The 26,576-nt window shown below is 61.6% G+C and overlaps 1 protein-coding gene across 2 annotated transcripts in view; it reads right to left on the reverse strand.

The window, feature by feature from the left end:
• The window catches only part of Grm4 (glutamate receptor, metabotropic 4), a 90,307-nt gene that overhangs the window by 52,159 nt on the left and 11,572 nt on the right, over positions 1-26,576 (reverse strand). For both annotated transcript variants that reach the window (XM_013516709.1, XM_005389511.2), the window contains exon 2: positions 18,210-19,087. In XM_013516709.1, the coding sequence (XP_013372163.1) occupies positions 18,210-18,728 (519 nt within the window). In that variant the 5' untranslated portion in view covers positions 18,729-19,087. The remainder of the gene's footprint in view (positions 1-18,209; positions 19,088-26,576) is intronic.

Raw genomic sequence — 26,576 nt, forward strand, 5'->3', positions numbered from 1 at the left:
AGAAAGGACCTGAGTCCTCCTCTGCCCCCACTTGCCACGTGACACCCAGCCCCAGCTCCTCACCTGACAGTCGCGACGACAGCTCTAACTGCGGCTCCAGTTTGCTGAGCACCTACTGTGTGCTGGGAGTTAGCACTGCCTGGAGTTAACTTGGCCGGTCCCCACCGACCTCCACAGGCAGCGGTACAAGCACCTGGCCACCTCCAGGGGCGGGAACATGCCAGACACACGCAGGTGGCATCCTCGTCACACTCCTCCACCAAGAGGAAGCGTTGGCCTGAACACCTCCAACACCCTCGGGGCCTGTGTGGCAGCCTCCTTGGATGCTCAGCCCCCAAAACATCCCCCAGCACCTTTTGCTGGGGGGCAGATACAATGTGGGGTGCAGGAGCAGTGATCGGAAAATGCAGTGAGAACTTACTTTTTTAAAGAAAACTTTATTACGGTACAGGATACTTTGCCACCAATTCCCCCAAATGTCTCCTCACACTTGCCACTTTCTGACGCGGGTCCACAAGTCCTCTTTCGTGCCTGTCTAGTTGTGATGTCCTGGATGCCTCCAGGTCCTGAACCAATTCAGGTTCACCTTCCATGGTCGTTTTTCTTTTGTAGAGGAGCCAGAAATCTCACAGTGCCAGATCCGGGGAACAAAGTGGATGAGGATGCACCTATTTTTACGAGCCTGCCTTTCCACTAGATGACATTCAGCAGCACCATTCACTGTACTGGTGGCCATGCCTTGTACAGACACTCACGAAAGAGGTCTTCCAGGACTGCTTCAGAAAGTGGCAAGCGTAGCTGGGCATGGTGGAGCACTCCTGTAATCCCAGCACTCGGGAGGCTGAGGCAGGAGGATCAGTGTGTAAGTTCAAGGCCAGCCTGGGCTACCTAGTGAGTTCAACGCCAGCTACAGAGATCCTGTCTCAAAAAAAAACAAACAAAAAAAGTAGCAAGTAAGTGGGGTAAGTGTGCTTGAAGCAACCGGCAGTATTTTGAGGGGAATGCACAACAACATGTCTCTTACTATAATAAATTTTTGTAAAATTTAAATACGTGCTGTACTTTTCGGTCAGCCCTTGTACACCTGCCCAGGACCAACTTCTCTCCACTGTAGGACCTCCAGGTGTCCCACTCAGCTTGGTGGCCACATCCCACATGCCCACAGTGTGTCAGGCACTGGGACATGGTAGGGAACAGGACGGTCCCTGGCAGGCTGAGAACGTCCCCACAGTATGCTCCCCGCGGGTGGTACCTACACTCCTCCACCCCTCCCCACCTTGACCTCCTTCCGGTGCACATCCGGAAGTCACACCAGGCCGCCTTCCCCGCGGACTGCACAGTGACAGAGCTGCCCACCACCTTCTCACTTTATTAATCCCGACAGCTCAAGGCAGGTGCCGCTGTCCACACCGCAGAGGCAGGGTCCTGCTGACTGCAGGAGGCACGCTCTGCTCGGGCACTAGGATTTACACCAAAGCCACTGGCCTCGCTCCACGCCCACGGCCAGGGCCAGGGCCACCAGCACATCTGTCCAGACAATGAGGCGGCCGGGAGGAGGTGGCACAGACTCTTGTCAGGGGGCACCCCCAAGCACTGGGCCCTCCTCCCAGTCCCGCCCTCGGCCCCTGAATCTCTCGCAAAGCCAGAGACGAAGAGCCTGCTCCAGCAAACCCAGCCCACCGGGTCCCTGCGGGGCAGCGTCCAAGGCCAGAGGTGGGGAGGGGCCTGCCGGGCAGCAGACAGCGGGCATTCAGGACCCAAGCGCTGCCCTATGCCCTGCACCCACTCCCAACGCCCACTGCCAAGCCCGGGAGCCCCGACTCTGGGGTCCACCCAGCCAGCCCCCCTGGAAGGGGAGAGCTTAGACAGGGGGGGACCCCTCCCTCCACGGTGTCCAGCGTGGGCCTCTTGCTGGCCACACGCACACAGCCCTCTCCAGTTCCGGGGGCTGCCGGCTCTGGGGACTGAGCGGCGACCGCCCTGCCACTTTCCTGGGCTCTGCTCCCACTTCGCTCGCCTCCCTAATCGAACTCCCCCACCTGAGAGAGGCGCAGAACATCCCCCTAAAGTAGCCCCGCTTCCTGGCCCCTCACCCGCGGCCCCTCTCACCCCCTCTTTACGTGACCTGTGCCACACGCCCCTGCCAGCTGTGCCTGATGTGGAGCTGGCAGCCCCCAGCCTGCGAGCTGCAGGGGCTGAGCCCCTGGGGCCGTAGATTCAAGACAGTGCCCTCCCCTGGCACCACCTGCCCTGCCTGGCGCCTCTCCCCTGCCCAGCCTTCCTCCAGCCAGGCCGGGAGGTCCCTCAGGGCAGGCTGAGGGTGGGAAAGTCAGGAGGCCACCGGGAATGGCCTGGCCCCACGGCACACTGGGCCAGGGCAGCAAGTAGCCACGCGGAGGTGGGGACGCATCCAGCACCCCAGGGCTGCTGAGGCCTGGACAGCTCCGGAGTCCCACCCAGGCTGGGGTACGAGCCAGTGGGGACCTGGCATCACACATGCCGATGAGCGTGCCAGGAGCCATGCCACGCTCACGACGCCAGACGAGCCCGGAGAGAACACACACACACTCAAGCCTTCACCACTCCACACACTCAGGTACACACACACACACACACACACATGCACACACACATGCACGGGCACACACAGAGACACACAGAGACCCGTGCAGGGTGCTCTGAGGCAGGCAAGTGCACTCCATGCACACGGCACACGGGAGACTTTGGGACGCTCACCCCACACACGGGGACCCGACTGGCACAGGCATGGACCAGTGTGCAGCGCTCCCTGCACCCTGTTCGGGCTTCCTGGACACAGGCTACAGCGTGCACCGTGAGAGACACACCTGACTGCACCAACGTACCTCCACATGCACACTCTGCACACAGGCTCAGGGCAGCCCGGACAGCGCACTGCGGGGAGCACAAGAATGTTCAGAACCCCCCAAACCTCACCGCCCCACAAGCGGCCGGAACTCAGCCGCCCCCGCAAGCAGGAGGGGGGGATGCTGGCCCCGGCAGCCCGGGGCAGGAGAGCCGGCCTGGCGGGGCAGAGCTGGAGGTGGCGGGTGAGGAGCAGAAAAGGCCACGGCAGAGGCAGTGGGCTGGGGGAGCACGGAGGGCGCCCCAAGATGTGCACGCCCGCCCCCTGCCTGCGGCTCCAGCCCCAGCTGCCCGGGTAATGGACACCGCTGGCGAGCAGCCCGAGCCAGTCACTGTCCCTGTCCTATGTCCAGGCCTCCCACTGGGGCCCTCACTGAGCAACAGGGGCCTTCTCTAGAGAAGTGGGGAGCCCGCCCTGCTCCCCAGCTGCCCCTAACGACTGTGGTGTTAAGGGGACCAGCATGGCTCCCTCGGCCTGCTCCTGCCCAGGGAGGAAGAGGCAGTGTTTGTAATTTGATTTAATCTCCTGCTGAATAGGAAGAAAATGAACAAACGAGAACCCAGCTCGAAATTAATCAAACTTCGCCCTGTCCATCCCCCACTTTCCATCTTAAAGTTATTTATCCAATGGACGATAAAAACAGGGTTAAACTCAACGGGCCCGCCTTGCACCCCTCTCCCCGCCCGCTACGGCTCTACAACCGCATCGTGGCGGTGGCCCGGCAGTCTCTCAGTCCCCCACGCCCAGTACAGCAGCCCCCCGAAGGAGCCCCTTGATCAACACACCCCGCATTCGGGGCAATTTGCTCCCCACCCTCCAGTTTCTCTGGAATTCCTGGGAATCAGGAATCAGCCCCTACTCCCAGCCCAGGGCACCAAGCGCCCCCTGGAACCCTCCTTGGACCCCTCCCCCCAGTTCTCTCCCGTGCAGTGTTTGGATCCGTGTTTGGATCCGTGTTTGGACCTCCTGGAGCCACAGCTCCCTAAGCAGCTATGCCCAGCGTCCACCCTAAGTCAGCGCCTTCATCCACTCACTGGCTGCACAGCTGTGATCCCAAGTGCCTTCCTCCCTTGGGACCGCATGTCACCCCAAGAGGGGGACATCTGTCACAACACCCTCTCTACAGGTGAGGAAAACAGGCTCAGAGAGGGCCCTGGGCAGGGTCCACCCAGCAGTGGCAGAAGGTCAAGAGCCAGAGGAACCAGGCTCTGCAGAATTACCAAGGTCCCAGACACCTCTGGGGCTTTCTGTGGAGCAGGGCTGGGGCCTGAGACCCCCTAGGGCAAGGGGGAGGAGCAGGGAAGAGAAGAGATAGGGCACTGCCCGGCATGCTGCTACCCCCCATGCGGCAGCCACAGAGGGCATCTCCTTGCTTAAAACCCTCCAAAGATCACCCACCGCTCCTGAACTCAACATCACGGTTCCTCAGGAACCACAAAGGCCCACTGACCCAGTCCCTGCGACCTTGTCCCCTGCTCCTGAACAGCCCGTCGTTCCTGAAATGGGCCACGCACACTCCTGCCTCAGGGCCTTTGCACAGCCTGTACCTGCCTTGCAAAATGCCACCCAGTGCCTGGCTCCCTGCTGCACTGACCTGGGTCTCCGTTCAGAAGCCCCTTTCCCAGGCCCTCTCCCGCTGCCTCGTTTACAAAGAGCCCTTCTTTCCCTGAACTTTCTCTAAACCCCGACCCCTCAGCACTTGGATCATCACTAACCGTGTTCACGGCCCTTGCTTTCCATGAGATCTGCTCCACTGCACAAAGATTGTGTGGCTTTTGTCAACTGATGCAACCACAACCTGGGCCAACAGCTGGTGCATAAAAAATAGCTACTCCAAGATTGCATGGATGAATGTCTCTCTGTTTAAGACCATGTTAGAGCCACTGTCACTTCCAGTCTGGACCGTTCCCTCGTCTCCTAATGGTTCTCTGAGCCTTGCCCTGGAATACTTCTAACCCCAAGCTCAGCCACACGCCACTCGGCAGTACCCAGGCCCGAGCTCCCTCTGCTCAGCAGCCACCTTTCTGCCCGTGCACAGCGCTGACGTGACAGAGGTCCCGTCCTCTCTGTGCTGGGAGCGCTGGCCTGGCTCCCTCTGTGCCTGCAAGACCCCGGCCACCTCTTCCAGGAAGCCATGCCATGCACCCCTCTGGAACTGCCTCTCTCTGAGCCCCAGCCCGCCCCGCACCTCCCACTGGAGCAGTGACCAATCACGTGCCCCTTGCTCCTCCCCAGCCAGGAAGCGCCCAGATTCGTTCGCTCTGGCAACCTCTGCGGCCCCCACTGCTCAGTCTCCTGCACCAACCCAGAGCTCCAAAAATACTTGCTGAGTGACAGGGAACTCGCTCGCGCACAGCCCGGAAGCATGCCATTAACAGGGTCCCTTCCTCCAGGGCGCTGGCATTTCGGGCTGCTCGGAGGACAAATGGACCTTTAAGTGCCACTTAACCGCTGCACCCAGGAGCAGTCGCCCGCGTTTTGCTAATCTCTGCTCAGGGGTGGCTGGGGAGAGCCAAGTCACAGGGTTGAACGGAGCCGGCAACGCTGCCTCCGGTGCAGCCACCAGCCCGTGCCAGCAGCTCCGGGCCCACCCGGCAGCTTGCGTGTGTGAGCACGCGTGTGGCCGCCCCCACGGGCGAGGACAGCAGGCACAACACAGGCACCGCTGAATTATTTATTCCGTACATTGTTAGCGCAGCAGAGAGAGCAACCGTGTCTCTAGGCTTCAATTAAAATATCAAGGCACCCGCACCGTCTGCCCAGCCACATGCCTGGCTCCCCATGTAAATGGCAGCGCAGGACTTCAGGGCGGCGCTGGACTGCAGCCTCTCCCCGGCCTCCGCGGGCATCCGGCTTCAGCACAGCGGACACCCGCCACGGGGGCTGGAGGTGAACTTTGACCCGGGGCTGCCCCAAGACGCTGGCAAACCTTTCTGGCCTCTCACAGACCATTTAGTCAATCAATGGGCTGAAAGAGCCTTTCCGGTTTCCCAAGGGGCCGCAGGGCCAGCCTTGCAGGGCTTCTGGCCTCCCTCCAGCCCTCACCTGCCCCAGCCTACCTAAAACACCGCAGCTTGAGGAGCACAGCCTTCTCAGTGAGGTGCCTGGGGTCCGGAGGAACCCGGACACCTCACACCAACCATCTGAGCATCGTGTTTGTCACTCAGAACATCAGGTGACAGTGGCCAGGCTGACACCTCCGGGGGTGGCCACACTCAACGCAGAGGGACTCCACAAAGGTAAAAACAAGTATAATGGTCAGCCACGCCGGAAGAGAGCCTGCCTTGCATACGAGCGGCCCTCGCCCAGCACGGCTGTCCCTGATTCTGGGGCACAGGCTCCAGATGACGAAAGCTGAAGGATCCTTCAGGAGCTGGCTGGGTCAGGAGCTAACTGGGTCACCACGAGATTTAATTCAGCGGCCCCCGGACTGGAATACGAGTCCGAATGAGAGGCAAGTGGGCGAGCTGAAAAAGAGCAAGCAACGGCAGACTCATGCCACCTAGCACTGGGAGGCGCTGCCCTCCACCGCCTTCTGCAGGAGCCTCAGTTTCCCCGCCTGGACGGTGGGGCCGGGGAGACCAACTTCCTCCGTGGCGGCTTATCTCAGCTACGCCGAGCCAGACACCCAACGCACACCGGTACAAAAGTTCAACCATCCTTTTATTTTTTTAATGCCTTTTTGAGACAGGGTCTCGCTATGCAGTTCAGGCTGGCCTTGATCACTTTGTAGCCCAGGCTGGTCTCGAACTTGTAACGATCCTCCTGCCTCAGCCTTCCGAGTGCTGGGATTACAAGCCTGTACCACCACACCCAGAAAATTCAACCATTCTTTCACTGAGCACCTACTATGGGAACAAGAGAGACACAGCCCAACTGTAGAGCTGATGCCCTTCCACCAGCACTGTCCACTGGTCCTACGCAGCCTGTGAGCGGGCAGCCCCGCTGCAAATGCACACACGCACAAACACAAGGAATGAGGGTGCGCGTGCACTGAGAGACATGCCCCCCGCCATTGCTGAGCACAGCCTTATTCTCAACAGCCAAACACTGGACTCAGCCCAAGTGTCCAGCAGCAGCAGAACAGATAAATAAACGATGAACTATCCAAAGAGTGACATGATGGAATAGTATACAGGAAGAAAAAAGAGAGGACCACCAACACCCCGAAGCCCCTGGGCGGGCCTCGCAGCCAAGGAGGGCAGAGCAGCCAGCCAGAGAGCGGAGCGCGTGCCCAGGCACACGCGTCGAGCCGATGCTGCTAGACGCGCTGGGAGGGAGGGGCGCCGGCCAGGAGCAGCCCGGGGGCCCTGGGCACTGGAAATGCCGTGTTGTGGTCACCCGGTACACACGTCCTAACCGCTCCCCGGGCGGCGCGTCCGAAATGTGCTCCTTTCCCTGTGCGTGCGTTATACCTCAAAGTCCACAGGCGCGCAGGAGAAGAAGCGGGCAGCGCACCCTGCCGGGGCAGCTTTCTCAGGGGCACTGGGCGCACAGGTCAGCAGATGGAAGCAGCGGGACGTGGAGAAAGGCCAGGACCACAGAAGGGCAGTGCAGGCAGGCAAGGCCGCGCTGGGCGTGGCCGGGAAGGGCGTCCACGGGGAGCCAAGCTGCTTCCCGCAGCCCCCTCCTGCCATGCCACCACCTGTCCACAGACAGCGGCTCCTGGGAGATCAGCCCCCTCCTGCCGCCTGGCCCCCCGCCCACCCCTACTCAGCCAACACATTTGACTTCAATCCCTGAGCTTGATTTCTGGGGCTTTGGGGGCTCATCCTCCCGGTGGGCAGAAAGTAAAGCCACGCGCTGGCCCTTGCACCACACGGCTCAGCTGAGACGCCGCGTCCCACACCCGCGGCATCGCCAGGGACACCTGCTCCCACCTCCCACGCTCCACCTGCCGCGTCCACCTCCCCACCCAGCCTCGGGGAGCTCACCTGAGCACCTGGCTCTCCCAGGATAACTGTTCCAATTCGGGAGCCTCCCACGTCTGCTACCTGCGCCCGGCCGGAGGCTGCACTGTCATGGCGACGCCTGATGGAGAGGAGGCCCCCAGACCTCCCGGCCACACAGCCGCCAGTGACCACGGTGCCTCTGAGAGGCCGAGGCCCCCACGGGCGACTGTACCGCCATTAAGCACCTCATCTGAGTGTTTGGGATATTGGAAGACGCTCACGCCATATTCCAGCGGACACACGCTGGCCACAGAACCACACAGAGGCTGCACTCGCGCTCAGTGAATGGCAGGAGGGTGGGGAGGAAGCCCACGGACTACTGGGCAGTGGGGTAATTGATAGTGGACAGTGGGGTACTTGAGCAATCTTTCTCTCTTCCTCACGCTTTCCTGTTTTCTTCCAAGTCCTCAGTAAACAGTTTGGCCTTTATTAACCTCGGCAACAGGAAGGACTGAGGGGGCTCCCTGCTCAGGGGAGAGGGAGGGCGGGCGGCCCCGATCCAGCCTGCAGGGCACCTTCAGCAACCACCTGAGCTCCACATCGAGAGCCGCCCACTGGTCCCCCGGCTGCACCTGTGACTTCTGGGCACAAGTGGAGCAGGGCCTGGGACCCTGCTCCTAAGCCCAGCTGTGCTTCTAACTGCCTGGGTGGCCTTGCACACATTAACTTCTCTGGGCCTCAGTTTTCTCATCTGTAAAATAGAGAGGCTGTCCAGACCGTCCATAGGTAAAATGAAGTTCCTGTGAAAGATTATAAATTGTGACTGGGGGGATTGCTCCCATCCCCCAGGCGCCCTACACCCCCATGGCGGTTTCTAAGAAATACCCAGAAGCCACGTGTGCAGGCATCTGAAAGTCCTGAAAGCCCCAGGCCACACGCAGGTGACACACCCCACGGTAAACATAAAACGCACATCACACTGAACTGGAAACCAAACAAAGCTAAGGAGCTGCCTCCCTGATCCCCGTCAACACCGGGACCTGGAGCAGGTCCTCCATAAACACATGCCCATGAACGCACAGGCATGGGGAGCCCACTCGGGTGATGCCAGGGGGCAAGGGACAGGTGCCCGTGGCCTGGCATCCAGGCCACTCAGCTCAGCTTCTGTTAAGATGCTTTGGCTCTTCCCACAGGTTCTGCGGGGATCCGTGGAAGAGTGAGTGACATCATTCCCGACCTCCTATGCAAGGCCACGCACAGGCTGGGTCAGGGCCGGCCACTGGGGCACCAAGGAGGGCTGGGAGAGGGGAGCGAGCACACGGCCCTGCTGGCCTATGGCAGCAGACCTGAGACCTCACCGGAAGGGGCCCAGGCTGTGTCCTTTGGGTCCCTAAACACTGAATCAGGGTAGAGCATCAAGCACTCACCCCTACCGTTATCCAGAGAAGGCCACAGTCCGGCATGGTGGTGCATGCCAGTAATCCCAACACACTTGGGAGGCTGAGGCAGGAGGATCGCCACGCTCTCAAGGCCTCCATGGGCAGCGATGCGAGAGAGAGCACAGCCCAAGGCCAGCAGAGCTGCGGCAGGGCTAGGGAGGTGACAGACCCATCCCAGGCAGGTGCGGGCAGGGGCAGGTGTGAGAGCTGCCTTCCCGGGTCCAGCTTGTTGTACTTTCCTAATTGATTTTATGTCTGTGTCGCTGGGATACTTAGGGCCATCTTAAGAAACCACTTAAGCAATTTAAAATAATCAGAGCACTCATAAGGCACTTAATACTGCCTCACCTCAGCCATCTGCAGCCCCTCCAGCGGCAGCCCCAGCCCGCGGATGTGAGCAGACGCCTGTCACCCGTCACATCCTGCTCCCGCTGTCACCTACTCGGCCATGAAGGGACCCCAAGCCCCGGAGCCCCCAGGGGCAGGACAGCAGCCTCCACATCACGCTCCTCCCGGCACGCCCGCCCCAGCAGGGGCCCTCGAAGTGCTGCAGAGAACCAGGGCAAGGCGGGTCCAGAAAGCAGAGACTCCTCAGACTGGGGAAACCAAGGCAGCAGCCCCTGGGAGACCTGCCGGTTGGCTCCTCACAAGCCTGCACCTCCATCCTGGGCCTGAGCCTCAAGCTCCGCCCACGCTGAGGTCGCCAGCGAGGAGGTCTGCACCTCCAGACCGGTCCTCAGGAACTGCTGGGGCGACCTCAATGGTTAGGCGAGGGAGCACTCGGAGGCAGAGTCCCGCAGCGGAGCACGATGCAGCCAAGAAAAGGGGCGAAGCAAACCTGGCTGGTGGGGCAGGAGCACAACCACGGGCAGAAGGCACACGGTCAATCCCGCTCTCCTCAAGCTCAAAACACAAAACTGGGCGAAATATTAGTCATGGGGACATACACAGGCTAAAGTGTGCAGGAATTAAAAGTTTACAGCTAGGGGCTGGGGATTTAGCCCAGCGGCAAAGCGCCTGCCTGGCAAGCACAAGGTCGTGAGTTCGGTTCCCGGTACCGGAGAAAAACCAAAAAAAAAAAAAAAAGTTTACAGCTGAGGCAGGAGGATCCCAAGTTCAAGGCCAACCTGGGCAACATTAAAACTTAGCGAAACCCTGTCAAAAAATAAAAGGGGGAAGGGACTGTAGTCCGGCTTTAATCTGCAGTACCCCAAAAAAGAGTTTAATCCAGGACAGGACAAGAGGAGGAGAAGGGAGAGGGACAAGGGGGTGCATGCAGCGGCTTTGCACCTATTTGCAAAGTTTCCTCTTTCAGGATGAAAACAGATTCTGATGCCACAGCAGCAAAACACCACCGTGTGCCGGCGGTGGGCACAGGCCGTCCCCTGGGTACTAACTTCCCACAGGCTTGAAATCATCATCGAAATACAGGCTTAGAGGCTGGAGGTGCAGCTCAGGGTACAACACGTGCTGAGCATTCAAAGGCCCTGGGTTCAACCCCCAGCACCCCAAACATAGAAACAGACACGCACCCTCCATGAGAGCGAGCAATCCCTCCCTCCGCGTGAGGCCCACGGCGAGGATGCCCCTTCTGACGCAAAGGAGAGGCGCACACAAACGCAAGGTCCTGGCAGAGGCCAACGCTGTCACCGCCCCTCCAGCCACAAACCACAGCCCTGGGGACAAAGGCGCCCAGACGCCAGGATCACACTGGGAAGCCTCCCCGAGCAGGCGCAGTCCGGGCCGGGGCGCCACTGTGAGCTGTTCCTGCCCGTTTGCCCCAGGTAACCTCTCAGCACACGCCAGGGGGACGCTGAGGCCCAGAGGGAACCAAGGTCCAGGATGAGAGAGGGAAAGGTGGACAGAGAGGGGAACCCACCCTCACCCCACACGGCACCTTGGCAACTGCTGCTGTTTCCGGAGCCCCTGCCGTGCAAGAGCGCTGTGCAAGGCCTCGTGTCCCTCCACTACACACCTGGCTGATTCTACACATCTGGAAACTGGGTTAGAGAGGACAAGTAAGCCACCCAAGGATCTGAACGCAGGCCGCAATGTTTTGACGTGTGTATGCATGTGTGTGTGTGCATGTCTGTATGCATGTGCGTGTGCATGTGAGTGTGTGAGGTACTGGGTGCTGAACCCAGGGTCTTCACACTGGGCTGCACCCCCAGCCCCTCCTATATCCCCTTTTTAAATTTTGACACAAGTTCTTGCTAAATCACTGCGTTGCCCAGGCTGGGCTGGACCTTCCTGCCTCAGCCCCCTGAGTGTCACCACCCCTGTCTCAATCTCGAACGATGTCTCTCTCTGAAGCAGACTCATAGCCTTGCGAATGGCCTGGCCTCCCATCCCTGGGAAATAGAGCCACGCTCACCCACAGGGGAGTGAAGCAGAGCCCAGTACAGTACCAGGATGGGTGGGGATCTGGTGCCCACTGAGTGGGGTGCCCCAGGGCTCTGTGGGAGGGGACAGTCCAAGTCAGGGCACTGGTTCTGGGGGGTGGGTGCCCACCAGGAACTGCTTGGTCCCAGATGCCCAAGGTCATCATCATGGTTCCAGGTAGGGGGCGGCCCCTGTGGGTCAGAGGCCCGGCCGGGAGCAGACTGACTGCTGCCTGCAGCTCCCACCCCTAATCACAGGTCGGGGAGGAGGCCGCCCACGCCCCCGCAGAGCCCAAAGACGAGGCAGAGGGTGTGGAGAGGGTGGAGAGGGTGCAGGAGGAAGAGGGGTGGGTGCAGGCCACACTAGGGAAGCAGAGGAGACCGCAGAGAAGGCGGCAGAGGAGGCGGCAGAGGCAGGCACAAAGCACACAGCCGGGGACAGCGGGTGTAGAGAAAGGATGTAGACCAGGAGGCCCTACGTCCGCCCCCGCCTCACCTCTGCCACGACTTCCGCGCAGCCCAGGGAGGCTGGGCAAGGTGGCGGGCACCACCTCCTCGCCTCCCCCAGCCGCCGGGAAGGCACTCGGCAGAAAGGTCAATTGGGATATGAGGCAGAATTAGCTGTATCTCTTTTCTGAGGCGTCCCGGTCTCCAAATGCTGGTGTAATGGTGGGAGCGACAGCCGCACAGTGAGGGGCACCAGGGGGCAGCAGGGCCACCTGCGGGCAGTCACCCACCCCACCCGGCCCCACCAGGCCCGCTTCCTGTTCATCTGCCTGTCTCTGAGGCAGACCCAGGGCAGGATCGACCAGGAGAAGCCCAGCCCAGTCCTGCCTGTGTGCTGGTGGCCCCAGCGGAGACTCCACGCACCCTGGGAGGGCCGGGACCCGGAAGGAGGGTCTGGCTCTGCCCGAAGACAGCAGGAGGTCATCTGCCTGGGCTGCATCTTTCCAGGGCCGCCTCCCCCTGAACATGAAGCCCCCAGGACACAGGCGCCTCCACGGCCAGTTGTTTGCTGGCTAGGGCGGCTGCACCCCACCTGGGCTGCCCACGGGGTCCCCAGGGAGCGCAGGACCATCTCCAACCAACTAAACCCGCATTCCCAGGCCAGACCGGGTGCCAGGACCTCCAGAACTACCACCCCTCTTCCAGGCAACTGTGAGGGCAGCAGGGTGGAGAGCGGATGTTGCCACAGCCCCGGTGGACTCGGAGGATGTGATCAATGAGGTTCGCCCAATGATGGATGAACGATGAATGAATGAATGAACATTTATGATGGGTAAACTGAGCTCCAGATGGGCCGGGGGAGCCAGAGCCAGCAGGTGTGAACTGGAAGTCTCCCTAGACTCAGCGCCCTGCACCCCCTGGAAGTGTCACAGCTTAAACAGGGTCCCACCGGTGCCCCCTGGGGCTGCAGAAGCCCACAGCCTCCCAAGTCCTTTCCAGGGCTCCGTCAGGGCCCCCACTTCCTCCTAACTCTGCAGAGCCGTCTGCGGGCACCAGGGCTGAAACCTGCCTCCGCCCACCCTCTCTGTCCCCTCCGCCCTGCAGCCCTGGGGCTCCCAGGTGGAGCAGGCTGGCGGAGACGGGGTGCTGCACCAGGCCTCAGGGCCACCACAGCAGAACCCCTGCCCACTGGCCCAGCCTGGGGAAGGGCTGTGAGCCTCCCTGTCTGGGCTCCATCCAGGCGCAGCCCCGGCCCTGGGCCTAAGGCTCCCTCCTGCCGGGGCAGGCCTGGGGAGAGAGGCCGTGAGAGCAGAGGGCTGTGCGGTCCTCCCCTCGGCAGAACCCCACAAAAGGGGCCCGAACCTCTCACACCTTGGTGTCCTCTGACCCCTGTCCTGGTGACACCACTTCCCCGAGCGTCTGCTAGGAGACTCGCCTGCTCTGTGGTTTCCGGGTGAGGGCCACACATTTCACAGGTGGGTAAACTGAGGCTCCGAGAAGCCACGCAGGGAGCACTAAGCCGCACCTCAAACGCACTTCTGCCTGGTGGTCAAGAGACGGGACAGCAGAGAGGGGAGAGGGTGAAGAAGCCAGCACTGCGCAGCCTGGGTCCCCACCTAGGCTCTGCTGCTCACCGGCTGTGTGATTCTGAGCATGTTGTTCAGCTGCTCTGTGCCTGTCTCGCCTCTGCACAAAGAAGCAGTGCGGAAATGTAACCAGTCCACCTCCGGGACCCCCAAGGAGGCTCCCGCGTTCGCCCTGCAGCTCTTACCCAGCGAGCTTGGAAACAGTGCGGGCGGCGCCTTTGGCAGGGGACCAGACTGCAGGGGGCCGGCAGCGAGGGCCTGGAGAAGGCATTTGAGGGGCTGGAACACGTCCGGGTGGCCCTACGTCACCACAGGGGCGGCCTAGCCACCACGCCCCACGGCGGATCCTAATAACACTTCCCTGACAGAGCCGGAAACGTGAGGCTCACGGGACTTTCTCACGCCGCGACGGGCTTCATGTTTGGGTTTTTCCCAACTATTTAAGATATAAAGACCTTCCTGGGCCGGGGATATAGCTCAGTGGCATAAGCACTTGCCTGGCAACACTGAGGTCATGAGTTCAATTCCCAGTACCAAAAAAAAAGATATAAAGACCTTCCTTAGCTCACAGACACACAAGACACACAGGCAGATGTGGCCTGGCGCTGACTGTCGTCCACTCCCGCCAGTCTAGAAGAGAAGCCAACAGCAAACAGGAAAACAAACAAATCTGTACACAGACGAAGTTGGGGTGAGTTCCCTCAGGAAGAAGGGGAAGGAAACAACAGAGCAACTGCAGCTAGGAGGCCTCTAAGCTTTTAAGTCTGTGTGACAAAGATCCAGCTTCACAGTGGGAGATGAGATCCCAGGTGGGGATCAGGAGGGGTTTGGGGAGCAGGTGCAAAGGCCCTGAGGTTGAAAAATAGGGTAGTGTCTAAACTGGACATGGTGGTACACACCTATAATCCCAGGACTTGGGAAGCTGAGGCAGGAGGATCGCTGTGGGCTCAAGTCCAGCCTGGATGTCATAGTGAGTTCAAGGCCAGTTTTAACTACATAGCAAGACCCTGGCTCATTAAAAAAGTAAATAGGGTGGTATCTACAGGGAGCTTTAAAGAGTATGAGCTCTGGGTGCTGCTCCTGGAGAGACAGAAGCCGTGACCGCGAGATTCAGCAGCACTAGGGGTCTGCACTGTAGTCCAGGCTCAACAGAGCGCCTGTGAGATCGGAGGAGCGAAAGCAGAGTTAGTTGGGGCTTGGCTGTGCAGACAACACAGGCAGAGGGGCCAGGACCGAGAGCTTCTGCCCGGCCCCGGGGAGGCGCCGGCCCTGCCGCAAAACCCGCGGAGACGCAAAAGCCCAACCCCTGATGCCAGCTCTGGTGTCCCCCAAGCTGCTCCGAAGGAACCAGCGCTGGGACGGCGCCCAGAGCCCCGTGGGTGACTCAAAGACGCCACGGCCAGGCCGGATGGGACAGGGTCACACAGCCCCTCCACGCCCCACAGCGCGACAACGGGAAGACTCTCCTGATCCAAAGCGACACTGGCTGCTGAGACGCAGAGCTCATGGCAGGAAGACAAGGGGCAAGCAGATGGCAGCGACGCTCCGGGATCAGCCGCAAAGGTCACCGTCTGTCACTGCCCCCCGCGCCATCCGCTTCCGCCTCGCTGCGTCTCTCACGCTGACTGAGGCCCAGCCGCAAGCTGTGCGGTGACATTTCCTGCAGGCTGACTGTGCGCCAGGCACCGTGCCGGGCCCGGTTCAGACCTGAGCTCGTCATTTCCACCCCGGGGCCAGGGTCACCTCCTCTCACCAGTGAGGAAACTGAGGCAGAGAAAGTGTAAGCCCCTGTCCTGGGGGCCAGGCCCCAGGCTGTCGGTCTGGTTCCACAGTCCAAATTCTGCAGCCCCACCATGCATGTCCTCCCCTCTCTGAGCGTTGGTTTTCTCACTGGGCAATGAATAAGCGCCTCAAAGGGACTTGGAACTGGGTGTGGTGGTACAGGCCTGTAATCTAAGCGCTCTGGGAGGCTGAGGCAGGAGTATCACAAGTTCAAGTCCACTCAGCCCAGGCAGTTTAGCAATTTAAGGCCCTGTCTCAAATTAAAAAGAAAAAAAAAATTAAAAAGGGCTGGGAATGTGGGAAAAGAAGTGATTTCTGGATTCCTGCCCACTCCCACAGGTCCAGGTGTTGGAAACTGCTTCCTTTTAGGACCCTGCTCTCTGTTCTTTCTTCTGCACAACGCTATTCCCAGGAAAAGGTTTTGCAGTCGTTTATGCTAGGGTGTAAATGACTGGCTCCAGAACCTGGGCTGTGCCCACCCTGTGTCACTGTGCAGGCCGCATCCTCTAGGTGTGGGGGGCCCTTCGGGAGGAATTCCTCACAGTCCTCCCTGTCCTGGGAGAAAAGGCTGAGGTGAAGCAAAGGGGTGGGAGGGAAGTCGGGGATATCAGCCACGGGCTCCCTGCCCCACGGGCCTGGGACTGAGCCCCACTCCCCAGTGGGGGCTGCAGGAAGCAGGGCTGGGGAAACATCTGAGGGCTGGTCCCCCACCCTCCGGGCCCTCCCCTGGCACGGTGCCTGCGTCTGACCTCCCTCCCAGGGTTCAGGGCTTGGCCTCCGTGAGCAGCTTTTAAGGTTCTCGCCAGCCACTCATCCCATCACTGCAGTTATTGAGGAGGCTTCTTGTCCCAGGCCTGGAGCTCTAACGCTGCTAAAAGGGGCCCAGGGGGTGCAGGCCACCGCTGTCCGGCTCCACTCAGTCCTCCGCCCTCCATCCCTGCGCCCTGTCTCTAGTCCTCCCCCACCTCCAGGCCTGCGGCTGCTGCGGGGAGGGATCCTGAGCCCACACTCACCCTGCCCAAGTCACCTGAGGCCACCGAGCACAGAAGTCACCGAATCGGCGGCCACTGCCCGCAAAAACCCAACAGGGCACCATTCTTGGAGCATCTGCTGGCAGCAGCACCTCCTGCAGCTCAGCCTTCAGGAGGCTGGGGTCCCGGCCCCACCTGACAGGCTGGCAGGGAGCCCAGGGCTGTCCCTGTAGCTCCCCACAGGCTGCCTCCCCCCTCGGGCCTGGGTGGAAGGGATGACTCAGCCGGCCCAGCCCACTGTGCCTTCCAGCCACCCGTTCCCAAACTGTGCTCCAGGAACCCCGAGCCGGCACACTCCCCGAGACTGTTCCCCCCGCCCCCTGGCAGGAGCGGACTTTCGAGTTGCTCACTTCATCCTAGAACTGCGTGCAATTTGGCGTTCCTCATAAGGCATCCAGTGCATCCATTTGTTTGAAAATTAAAATCGTGTTTTCATTCAGATCCTCAAATAAAACCAACAGCCCGGGACAAGGCCATGCGGAGGCCCTCCTGAGGCTCGAGTGCCGGGCGGGGGCTGGCCTGCCGCTCGATCCTGCCCCCCAGACCCTGCGGCCCACAGCTCATGCCTGCCTTTCCTGCCCTCCCCGTCCTGCACCTCTCCCGACTCAGCGACCTCCTCTCCGCTCGTCGCCTCCTCCGCGTCCCCAGAGCTGCCCCCAAGGACTAGAGCATCATGGGAGCTGGGTAAATGGGTTCCAGAGAGGGTCCGGGTGAGAGGGACCAGCCCTTAGCCGTCTGTCCCCACAAGCCCTGTGCCATGTGACCAGTCTCCGGTCTCCACCGACTCCGGGGCCCCAGGGGAGAAGGCGCCAAGAGTGAAGGCCACGATCTTAACACAGGCTGAGGGAGGGACCCAGCGCCTCGCTCCCGTCCGGTTCTCCCCGCCCCCCGTGCATACACAAACACAACAGAGCAAGCCAGGCGGCTCGGAGAGAGGGAAGCAGGCACAGACTTATTGGTAAAATGCTTGTAATGTTTTTCTCTCTACCCAGTAGCTTTCAGTTGTTTTAGCAGCTTAGCGAAGCACTTGGCTCCAATTGAATTGCAAATCAGCAGAGGAAGGGAGGCTTGCGAGGGGGCAGGGCGGGGCTCAGAGGCGGGGAGAAAGGTGTGCAGGGAGGAGGGGCGCAAGGCGGGAGGCAGAGAGGGAAGGGGTGCGGGGCGCAGGCCCTGGCGCAGAAGCCCGGCCTGCTACCCGCGCCAGGCCTGTTCACCCCATCTGCATTTTCTGCGGGCTGCGCGGCCTCGTACCCCATCCCAGAACGAGGACACGTTCTCTGCCTGCGACCACGGGGCGGGGCAGGAGGGCCACCAGGGACGACCCAGAAGAAAAACATCTTCCTGGGAAGTGCGACTGTTTGAAAACAACGTCAAAACAAAAGTCTTGCTTTCTCTCCCTGGCAATCTCCAACATCCCTATTTCTGACCTGTCTGGGTGTCTGTCTGCCCTGCCCTGCACCCTCCGGTCTATCTCTTCATCTGTCTGCCTGTGTCCTCCTGCTGTCCCCGTTCTCCCTCCTGGCCCGGGGGTCCCTGGGGAGGAGCACAGTCCCGGAGGGGCTCGGGGCCGGGGCTGCTTCAGCACCACGGCCAGCGCCACGGCGGCGCGGATCCCGCGCGCTGCCCAAGCCCCAGCTCCCCCGCGGGACCAGGCCCTGAAGCCAGCGCACCGTATGGGGAAGCCGGCTCTCGGTGGAGGCAGGAAGAGAAGGGGGCCGGCCGGCTCCCGAGGGCTGGGGCTGCTGGCGGGGCCCTCCGGGCACTGACCTTGAAGAGGCGGAGGATGTTGGCCACCATGATGGAGACCGAGCTCCCCGAAGCGCCGATGACGCCCACCACGCGCTCGGGCTTGGTGATGATGGGGGGGCCGCCGCTGCCGCAGCGGACCTCGGTGCCGTCCTTCTCGATGAGCGCCTGCACGAAGGTCAGGGACTGCTCCAGGGCGTGCGTGTCCCTCGAGCAGGTGTCCAGAATGCGGGCGCCCAGCGTGATGTTGGGCAGCAGGTCCGGGTCGTTGTTGATGCGGTCCAGAGCGAACAGCATGGCCTCCAGCCTGTGGATGCCTTTCTCCTTCTTCAGCTCCCCGCAGGCCCTGCCCTCCGAGCCCCGGCCGTGCACGGGGAACAGGCCCCCCAGCGTGATGTCCCCGTCGATGCGGATGGAGTTCATGTGCGGGTGGCCCTTGGGCTTCCCCAGGGAGGAAGGCACCCAGGGGCAGTAGAGGCTGAGGAGCAGGCAGAGGGGCAGCTGGGCCCCCCGCAAGCCCCAGCCCCTCTTCCCGGGCATCTCGGAAGCCCCTAGAGACCCATGAACGGGGGGCCGAGCTCCTAGGCCTGGCAGGCCCCCGGCCCCACGGCCTGGACACGCATGCGCAGCGCGGACTCAGCAGCGGGGCGGCCGAGCAGGGTGGACCATGACGCAGGGCTGTCCCGCTTCCTTCTGGGCGCCGGGGCAGAGCTCAGGGCCCCTCGAGGTCCAGGCCCGCACACGGCAGCCAGCAGCCGGGGCCGCAGCAACACGCTGACCCTCGAGCCCGAGTCCCGCAGGCCTGGTCCCAGCGGACAGTGGTGGAAAGGGCAGCGTGCTCCTAGCTTGGCGTAGATTGGCATCAAGGAGTGAGACTCCAATCCGCTCCTCCTACCAACCTGAGAAGGGGAGAGAGAGAGGGGGAGAGGGAATATCACACACGAACCCAGAGAAGACATCAGCTATTCCGATCTCTCATCAGGAGCCTGAGAGAGGGAGATGCTGAGGTTATCGCCAAAGACTCCATAAATCTCCACTTGGTTTCCTCCCGGCTGCGGCTAAACTCTGGTTGAAATGGGAGAGCTGGAGGAGAAATTAGGTCACATTTCAAGACTTCCCAGGGCCTGTGCCTGCTGCCCTCGGAGGCCAGGAGCACAGAGCACCGTCCTCAGGAACAGCGGCTGAGGCAGGAAGGGGCAGGGTGTTCCTCCGATATCACACACGGTGAGCGGGAAGCCAGCCCCAGCAGGCCCAACCCATTATACAGAAATGAAAACTGAGGCCCAGGAACGCAGTGAGGTTGGCAACAGAGCGCCCACTAGCGCCCGGTTCCCCAGCACCCTGGGAAGGCACACAAGGCCTGCTGGGAAGAAATCAAAATCAGCCCCAAGGCTACAGGGTGGGCAGCTGGGAGGGCAGGCCAGGACCCCGCACTGCACGGCCACCCTCCCCACCCGGTCCTCTGCAGGACTTTCCCGGCTTCTGCTTTCTCCTCCATGCCCCCCCACACACACCCACTTCCTCCTTCTGACAGTGGGGCTCAGGTTACGGCCTGAGCCAGTGCGCATTATTATGATCACCGTCATTATTATTGTTGTTGTGATTAAATATTTATCTGCAAGGGCAGAGGAGAGAACACCAGCTCTCCTCGTTTGCACTGCTAATTTGGGCTAATTTCCCCTGGGGGTTCCTTCGAGCACCAGCCTCCTCCTCGCTGGGAGCCTGTGGCCGCCCTCCCTCCCTCCCACCCTCGCTCCTCTCAGGAGGCCGCAGGGAGAAGGCTTGAAGCTGAGTCAGGGCTTCGCCGGAGGCCACCCCAGGGCCCCTCCCCACAGGCTGGTCCAATGGAGGTCAGCAGCCACTTGTCCGCTCCTGCCTCAGTTTCCCCAGGCAGCTGAAAGAGGAGCCTCCGGCACAGCACTAGGTGGGCTTGGAGCCAGCCCCACCCAGCCCACGGTCCTCCCCACAGAAGCCCTGCGGCTCTAGTCCCGGCCCACGGAGAGGGGAAGGGGGTGCAGCACCCAGGCCCGCCCCAGCTCCTGGGCTCTCCTCTGGCCTCAGGGACTCTCACCTTACTTCCAACTCCCGGCTCCTCAGAGGCCAAAAGCATGGTATTCCCCTGGCCCCAGGCTGCAGGTGAGCCAAGAGCCCAGAGACCTCACACACACACCCTGCAGTCACACAGCAATCCCAGCACCAGGGACACTGAGGGGACCCAGGAAGCCCACAGCACTTTTCACCCCTAAGAGCTGTTAAAATCCGGGGTGGGAGCAGCCACACTGTGAATGAGCGTATCAGACTCTACCAGGAGGCTGGGGTGTAGTGTACTAGCTGCTGAATTCCACGCAATCTAGAAGAGACCATGGAGAAGCCACCAGCAACCCACAGTCCTGCCAGTGCCCTGGTGCTGGAGTGAGTACAGCTCTCCTGGCCCTTGGTTTCCAAATCTGTAAAATGGGTAGGTTGGAGCAAAACCCATCTAGGGGTCTCACTGCCCATCAGGCACATTTTCAGTGGCCACATGTGACCTATATTCAAGCAGGGTGCAGAGACACGAGCATTCTGCTGCGGGCAGGGAAGTGATGTCCTGACTAGATGATGCCCATGCCCCTCAGAAGGGAGACAGCCAACGACCCCCCCACACACCCTGCTGTGGCCCTGCCACCACACTAGCACTTTACTTACGAGCTATGTGGCATTGTATGCCCATTTCACAGATGGGAAAGTCAAGGCCTGCATGCTTATGAGTGACATGGAGCTGGGGACAAGGAACGTCCTCCAGCCACTTCCCCGTGTGTTCAGGCCCTGCACACACAACACAGGAAGGCCTGACTGGCTCCTAGGAGTGGGGGTCCATGGCATCGTGACTCCCAGAGTCTTCGTGGGGTGCTCAACACGGGCTTCTGCTTCATGCCTGACCACAGCTGGACACGCATGCGCGCACACACACGCGCACACACACACACGCACACACACAGGCCTTGGAAGAGAGAAAAGCAAAGACCCACAGGATTAGAATCAAGAGCCCTGAGGGTGCGGCCGACCTGTCAGACCCCACGCCAGCCATGCTCCTGCACCGGCTGCTTCTCCCCAGCTCCTCCAAAGAGCCGGGCAAACCGCCGCCTCTGTGAGCCTCCCTCTTTCCTTTGATCGTGTACCGGGAACAAGGGAAAAGTAAAAATACCCTGAGTGAAAGGCGCCAGGAGAGCAGAGGCTGAGGGCGGCTGGGGGCGGGCGCCACCCGTGCCTCCTTCCCGCCGCTGCCTGGCGCGGGGCGTGGTGGGCGGGCGGGGCGGGGTTTTTTGAAGTCTTCCCTCCAGCCCGGGGCCCAGACACCCCAATTCCGAAATAAGCTGAAAGTTAGGGGGAGGCGCCCCCCAGCAAAACACCAAGGGCAGCCGCCCTCCCCCGGGGCCTGGGCCCGGTCTCTCTCCTCCCCTCACGCGCTCCCTGGCTCCCTCCTGCTCTGAAGGACAGGAGCGGGAGGCAGCAGGGATGAGCTGCCGCGGGGAGGGGAGGCCTTCTCCACACGGCCACGGGTCACAGGCCACGTGTTTTCCAGAACATTCTGCTCCGTGAGTGCGAGGTGGGACAGCGGGGGTGCAGCTGCAGGCTACCCCGTCCCCCACCACCGTCAGGCTGGGGGTCCCCAGGAAGTTGCCCCAGGGACCACCCGAAAGCATAAGGAGCAGGTGCTTCTCCAGCCAGGGCCCAGCCAGGAAGAACCACAAACCCCAGCTCAACAGCCGAGCCGAGAGGACCACCGTGAGGCCCCAAACCTCCAATTATTCTCCGCTGAGCTGCCTTCTATTCTTCCAAAGCCAATGAAATAGAACCAAACCCAAACACCAGAATAAACGGAAATAAATAGAGGGAGCAGGACGGGTCTTGCGCTCTGCTCCCAGGGGCCGAGTGGGGCCCGGAGCCAGGCCCTGGCACTTGGCCCGGGAGGGAGGCCGCGCTCTCCGACAGCCACCCCAGGCCCCTTGGCCTCCCTCAGCCAGCTGGAGGCCCCTTCACAGGTGCAGCCCCGCACTGGCCCCGGTGTTCCGGCAGCAAGGATGGTGACTCACAGGCACGAAGTCTGAACCTTTAGACCCTGCATCACCCACGACTCAGCTCTCCTGGCCAAGGGAGAAGCCACAGGTCCCCCAAAAGGGAACATGGGGAAAACTAGAGCCCTCTGTCCCTCCTCCTGCAGCCCTCTCTGCCACCCCTCAGCGGGGCAGAGCTGCAGCTCGCTGCTGGACGCCTTTACGGAGGAGAGGGGCCTACGTCCAAGCAGCAGGTCATTGTCCAAAGCCTCATCCACTGCCCAGCTGTCCGCGTGAGTCCTGGCTGTGTGACCAGCTCACACCTTCCCAACAGCAGGATCTGTTCACCAGCCTGGACCGGAACCCTTACAAGCTCTGGAAGCCAGCCCTCTTGCTCTGCGCCGGCCAGGCCTGATCTGGAGGTGGCTGGTTCCGTCCAGGCAGAGTGGGATGCAGAGGAAATGCACGTGGAAGGAGGGAGGGAGAGAGGGAAGAAGGAAACCGTGCCTTAGCGCGATGCCAGGGGAAACTAAGCGAGGAAAACTTTAAACCAAGGGCCCCTTCTTCCCCTGCCCCCTGAGCAGCAGCTGAGCACCCTCCGCCTCCAGGAAGCCTACCCTGCTTGCCCCAAGTCCTGATACTTCCTACCTTTGTAGCCAATGTCACAGACCCTCACAGGCTGTTACTTGACACTGATGCCCTACAAACACAGCAAGGGCCTCCGCATCCTTGCAAACCCCGTGTGACCCAGGGATCAGGAACATGTGTGCAGTAAATGACAGACACATCCAGGTCCCCAGCCAGTGCAGGCACTCCCACTGAAGCAGAGCCATAGGGGCCTGAGCAGCTCTTCCGGGCCACAACAAGGGGTCAGTCCTAGCACCAAATTCTGATGGCCTCCATTTGGCTGAATGCAGACTACAACCCCTTCTGACGGGATCATGTGACACAGGACCTACTGCATGACCCACTCTGCTGAGATGGTGGGATAGACGCCTGTGGAGGTGACCTCCCAGTGAGGGAAAGCAGCGAAAGCCCCAAGGATACCTGGGAAAGGCACAATCGGGCTGCAAGACAGCAGGTGCAAATGCCCTGAGGTCACCATGGGCTTCACCTTCAGGGTTAAGGACCAGCCAGAGGCCAGCACGGCTGGAGGGCACAGGGAGACAGAGAGGACTGAAGAGGAGATGCAGGTAGAGGGGCCTGGTCAAATCCAAGCAGGACCCAGGGGCCATCATGTGGACGGAGCCATGAAGGGCTCCCAGAGATCTTGGAGCACACTACGGGTAGAGGTTCGTGCCAAGAGGAAGCCGAGGCCCAGGGCAGCAGCCTACGCACCCACACAAGCCACAGCAGCCCCGGCAGGCCCCCTCGGCCCTCCGACCCATGCGCTCAGCCCAAGCGCTGACCTCTCCCTCCCCCAAGCCCAGGGTACCCAGGCCTCTCCTTCCACCCCAAGCCCCCACCCTCCCTAGCTTTCCAGCGCAAGACCCAAGTGGGCAGGTGTCTTTGTTCGCAGCTGGTGCTATTGTAGGCTTTGCCACCAATGCTGCCTCCTCCTCTCCGCCCTCTTCCTGTCCCCCTCCTTCACCCAGCGCCCCTCCCCCAGCATCGCTCCGAACAATGTGGCCCCTGCCTTAGCCAGAAGGTCCACCCAACTCCCCGGCCGGGCACAGCCACACTTTGGGGTGACAACTCCTTCCGTGGGCCACCCCAGGGCCATGCACTGAGAAGTGGCTGGCAGCAACATCTGAGAGGCCACCAGCAGCCAGGATCCGGAATCCAGCTTGCTTCACTCTTCACTTCTACATGCAAACCTGAAAAGGTCCGGCAGCAAGAACAGCCCTTTCCCGGTCCCAGGGTGTTTCTTTCACCCTAGGGAGCAGGATGGTGGGACAACCCAGGGCTCTGGTCCCCACGCAGCCAGCTGAGGCGTCCCCGGTTCACGTCCACTCCTGCCACTTCGGGCTGATCACAGTGACCAGCAGCCAGGGCCTGCTCCAGCAGAGCCGGTGGCTTAACTAGAACACTGTCACCAGGCCCCCAAAGCCTGGGGCTGTCGTTACGGGCTGTCATTTCCCAATTGCTGCAGATAATATCAACCTTAATTGAATGGGGTCCTGATAATGTCATTATATGCCGAGTTCCCCAATTTATTTAATATACATGTGTACACTTATATTTATGCCTCACTGCTGCTGCGAAATTGCTCCACGGTGAGGTTCATAATAAAACATTTCAACGGGCGTCATCAGCTTTAATTTAAGGGGTGATTTTTATGACCCTTTGGATGCTCATTTTTTTTTCCAAGGAGCCGAGAGAAACAGGGAGAAGGTGGGCAGGCTGGGAGGCCACGACAAGTGACCGGGACCCCCGGCTGGGCTCCTCAATGGTCCCTAGGTAAGTTCCACGTCTACAGGCCCTGCTGGGGCAGCCAGGCAGGGAGAGAGGGAGAAGCCCCCAGCGCCGGGGACTCTGGGCCTCCAGGAAAAAGGAAGCTGGCTGGGAAGGAGGCGCCCCCAGCCCAGCCGGGGAGGAAGACAGCGGCCAAGAGGCCGGACGAGGCCGGAGCAGTACCTGGAGGGGGCAGGAGCAGCCCGCGCCATGCAGGCCAGAGGCAGTGTGCTGATGGGCCCAGGTAACTAGGGCAGAGCTGACACACGTGAAAACGCAAGGGACAGAGCTGCAGCCCCCTGCTCCAGCCCTGCTGCCCACCAGGGCGAGCCCCTCGGCCTCCTCCCTCTGGTCAGCCCTCTGCCAGCCCCAGCCAGCGGGGCCGAGCCCAGAGGCCAGCTCCCCCCAGGCCTCCTGCAGGCGGCGGTGGCGGCTGCCACTCTGCGGAAGTGAGATAACCTTCCAGCCAGCAGCTGGCAGGCCCCGCTCGCTGCCCAGGCTGGCAGCCGGGCCTGCCCACTGGAAAGCTGGGTTCCAGGCCGAGCAGAGGAGGACAGCAGGGGTGGACAGATGCCTCGAGGTGGGAGGTAATTAGGGGCTGCCGGCTCCACACTTGTCTAGGAGGAGGACATGTCCATTGGCTATAATTACAACGCTCAGGAGTCCTCGGTCCAGGTTGCTTCCCTCCAGCTGTGCTGGCAGCCGGACGGGTGTGGCCAGGAGGCTGCAGCCTGGGCTGCGGACCCCTCAGGGTCCTGCGCTGCCGGGGCTCCGGCCCCTGACCCTTGCAGCCAGCTCCTTGGGCGGGGCCCCAGCTCCCTCCCAGACACCTCAGGCCTCCAGCAGGGAAAGCTGAACTGGCCCAGACGCTGGTCCTGGTCGGAGGAGGGAGGAGGCGCGGCTGAGGCTGGGCCACTGAGGCCAGAGAGCCGCTCCCCTCCTGACCTCTCTGCCTCCTCCTCCTCCTCCTCCTCCCACTCCGACCTGGGCCCTGGCAGGCAGCCTGCGCCCCCCCCACTTCTCCTGAGCCTTCCTTGGGCTTAAGCCCTGCTAACTTGGGGGGCAGGGTAGCTTCTTGGGGTGCTCTGTCCCTGCAAGTGTGAAGGTGCTGGCAGGTGGAGAGTGCAAAAGGACAAAAACCAGGGGAAGGTGAGGCATGGTCACCTGGCTAACAAACAGGCAGGGTGCCCATCCCGGGGGCAGGCACGGCTCGCAAGTCCCCAGAAGCTCCGGTGGCACAGACGGGACGGTGCAGAGGGCCCGCGGGGCCTCCAGGAAGTGGCCCGGCGGGACCACGGAGACAAGGGCTCTGAGCCCTGTCCACAGAAGCCAGGCCTTCTTCCCTCCCTTCGCGGGGACTCCAAGCCAGGAGACCGCAGGACTCTCTGCAGAGTGCTCTCTGCACCCCGGGAGGGTCCCCTCAACTCCCCAGTTCCTCAGGAAAGCTCTCGGGCCCGCAGCACACAGCCTGAGGCCCGGGGGATGCGGGGCAGCTGGGACCGTCCGGAGGAGGCGCTGGCGGCCGAGGTCCCTCCCTCGCACCCCGGGCCGCGGGCTGTATGTGAGGCTCAGTGCCCGGCCCCTGTGAGTCCCGTACACCAGAATGGACTGGGGGGGGGCTGTGATGAGGACGCACACGCCCCAGCCCCCTGCGCCCCCAGCTTCCCGCCACTCACAGGGCGACCACCACTCGGACAGACCAGGCTCCGGCGCCCCAGCCCCGCAAGCCGGGCTCAGTCCACGGCCCCCAAGCCCGCTTTCTCCCTCACCAGCAGCGAGAATGGCAGGGGGCGCCATTCCGAGGGCGGGGGTGTCGCTCGGGGCCTAGGGGCAGGGGGCGCTCGAACGTTCGGGCTCAGGACTCCCCGCCGCCACGGTCCGATTTCGGCACAAACAGCCCGCGACCCCGGGCTGCGCGGGCGCCTCTCGCGTCCGGCCCCGACTCCCGGCCCCGCCCCCG

Source organism: Chinchilla lanigera, unplaced genomic scaffold (genome assembly GCF_000276665.1).
Source record: "Chinchilla lanigera isolate Chin_1 unplaced genomic scaffold, ChiLan1.0 scaffold00036, whole genome shotgun sequence".
Classification (NCBI taxonomy): Eukaryota; Metazoa; Chordata; class Mammalia; order Rodentia; family Chinchillidae; genus Chinchilla; species Chinchilla lanigera.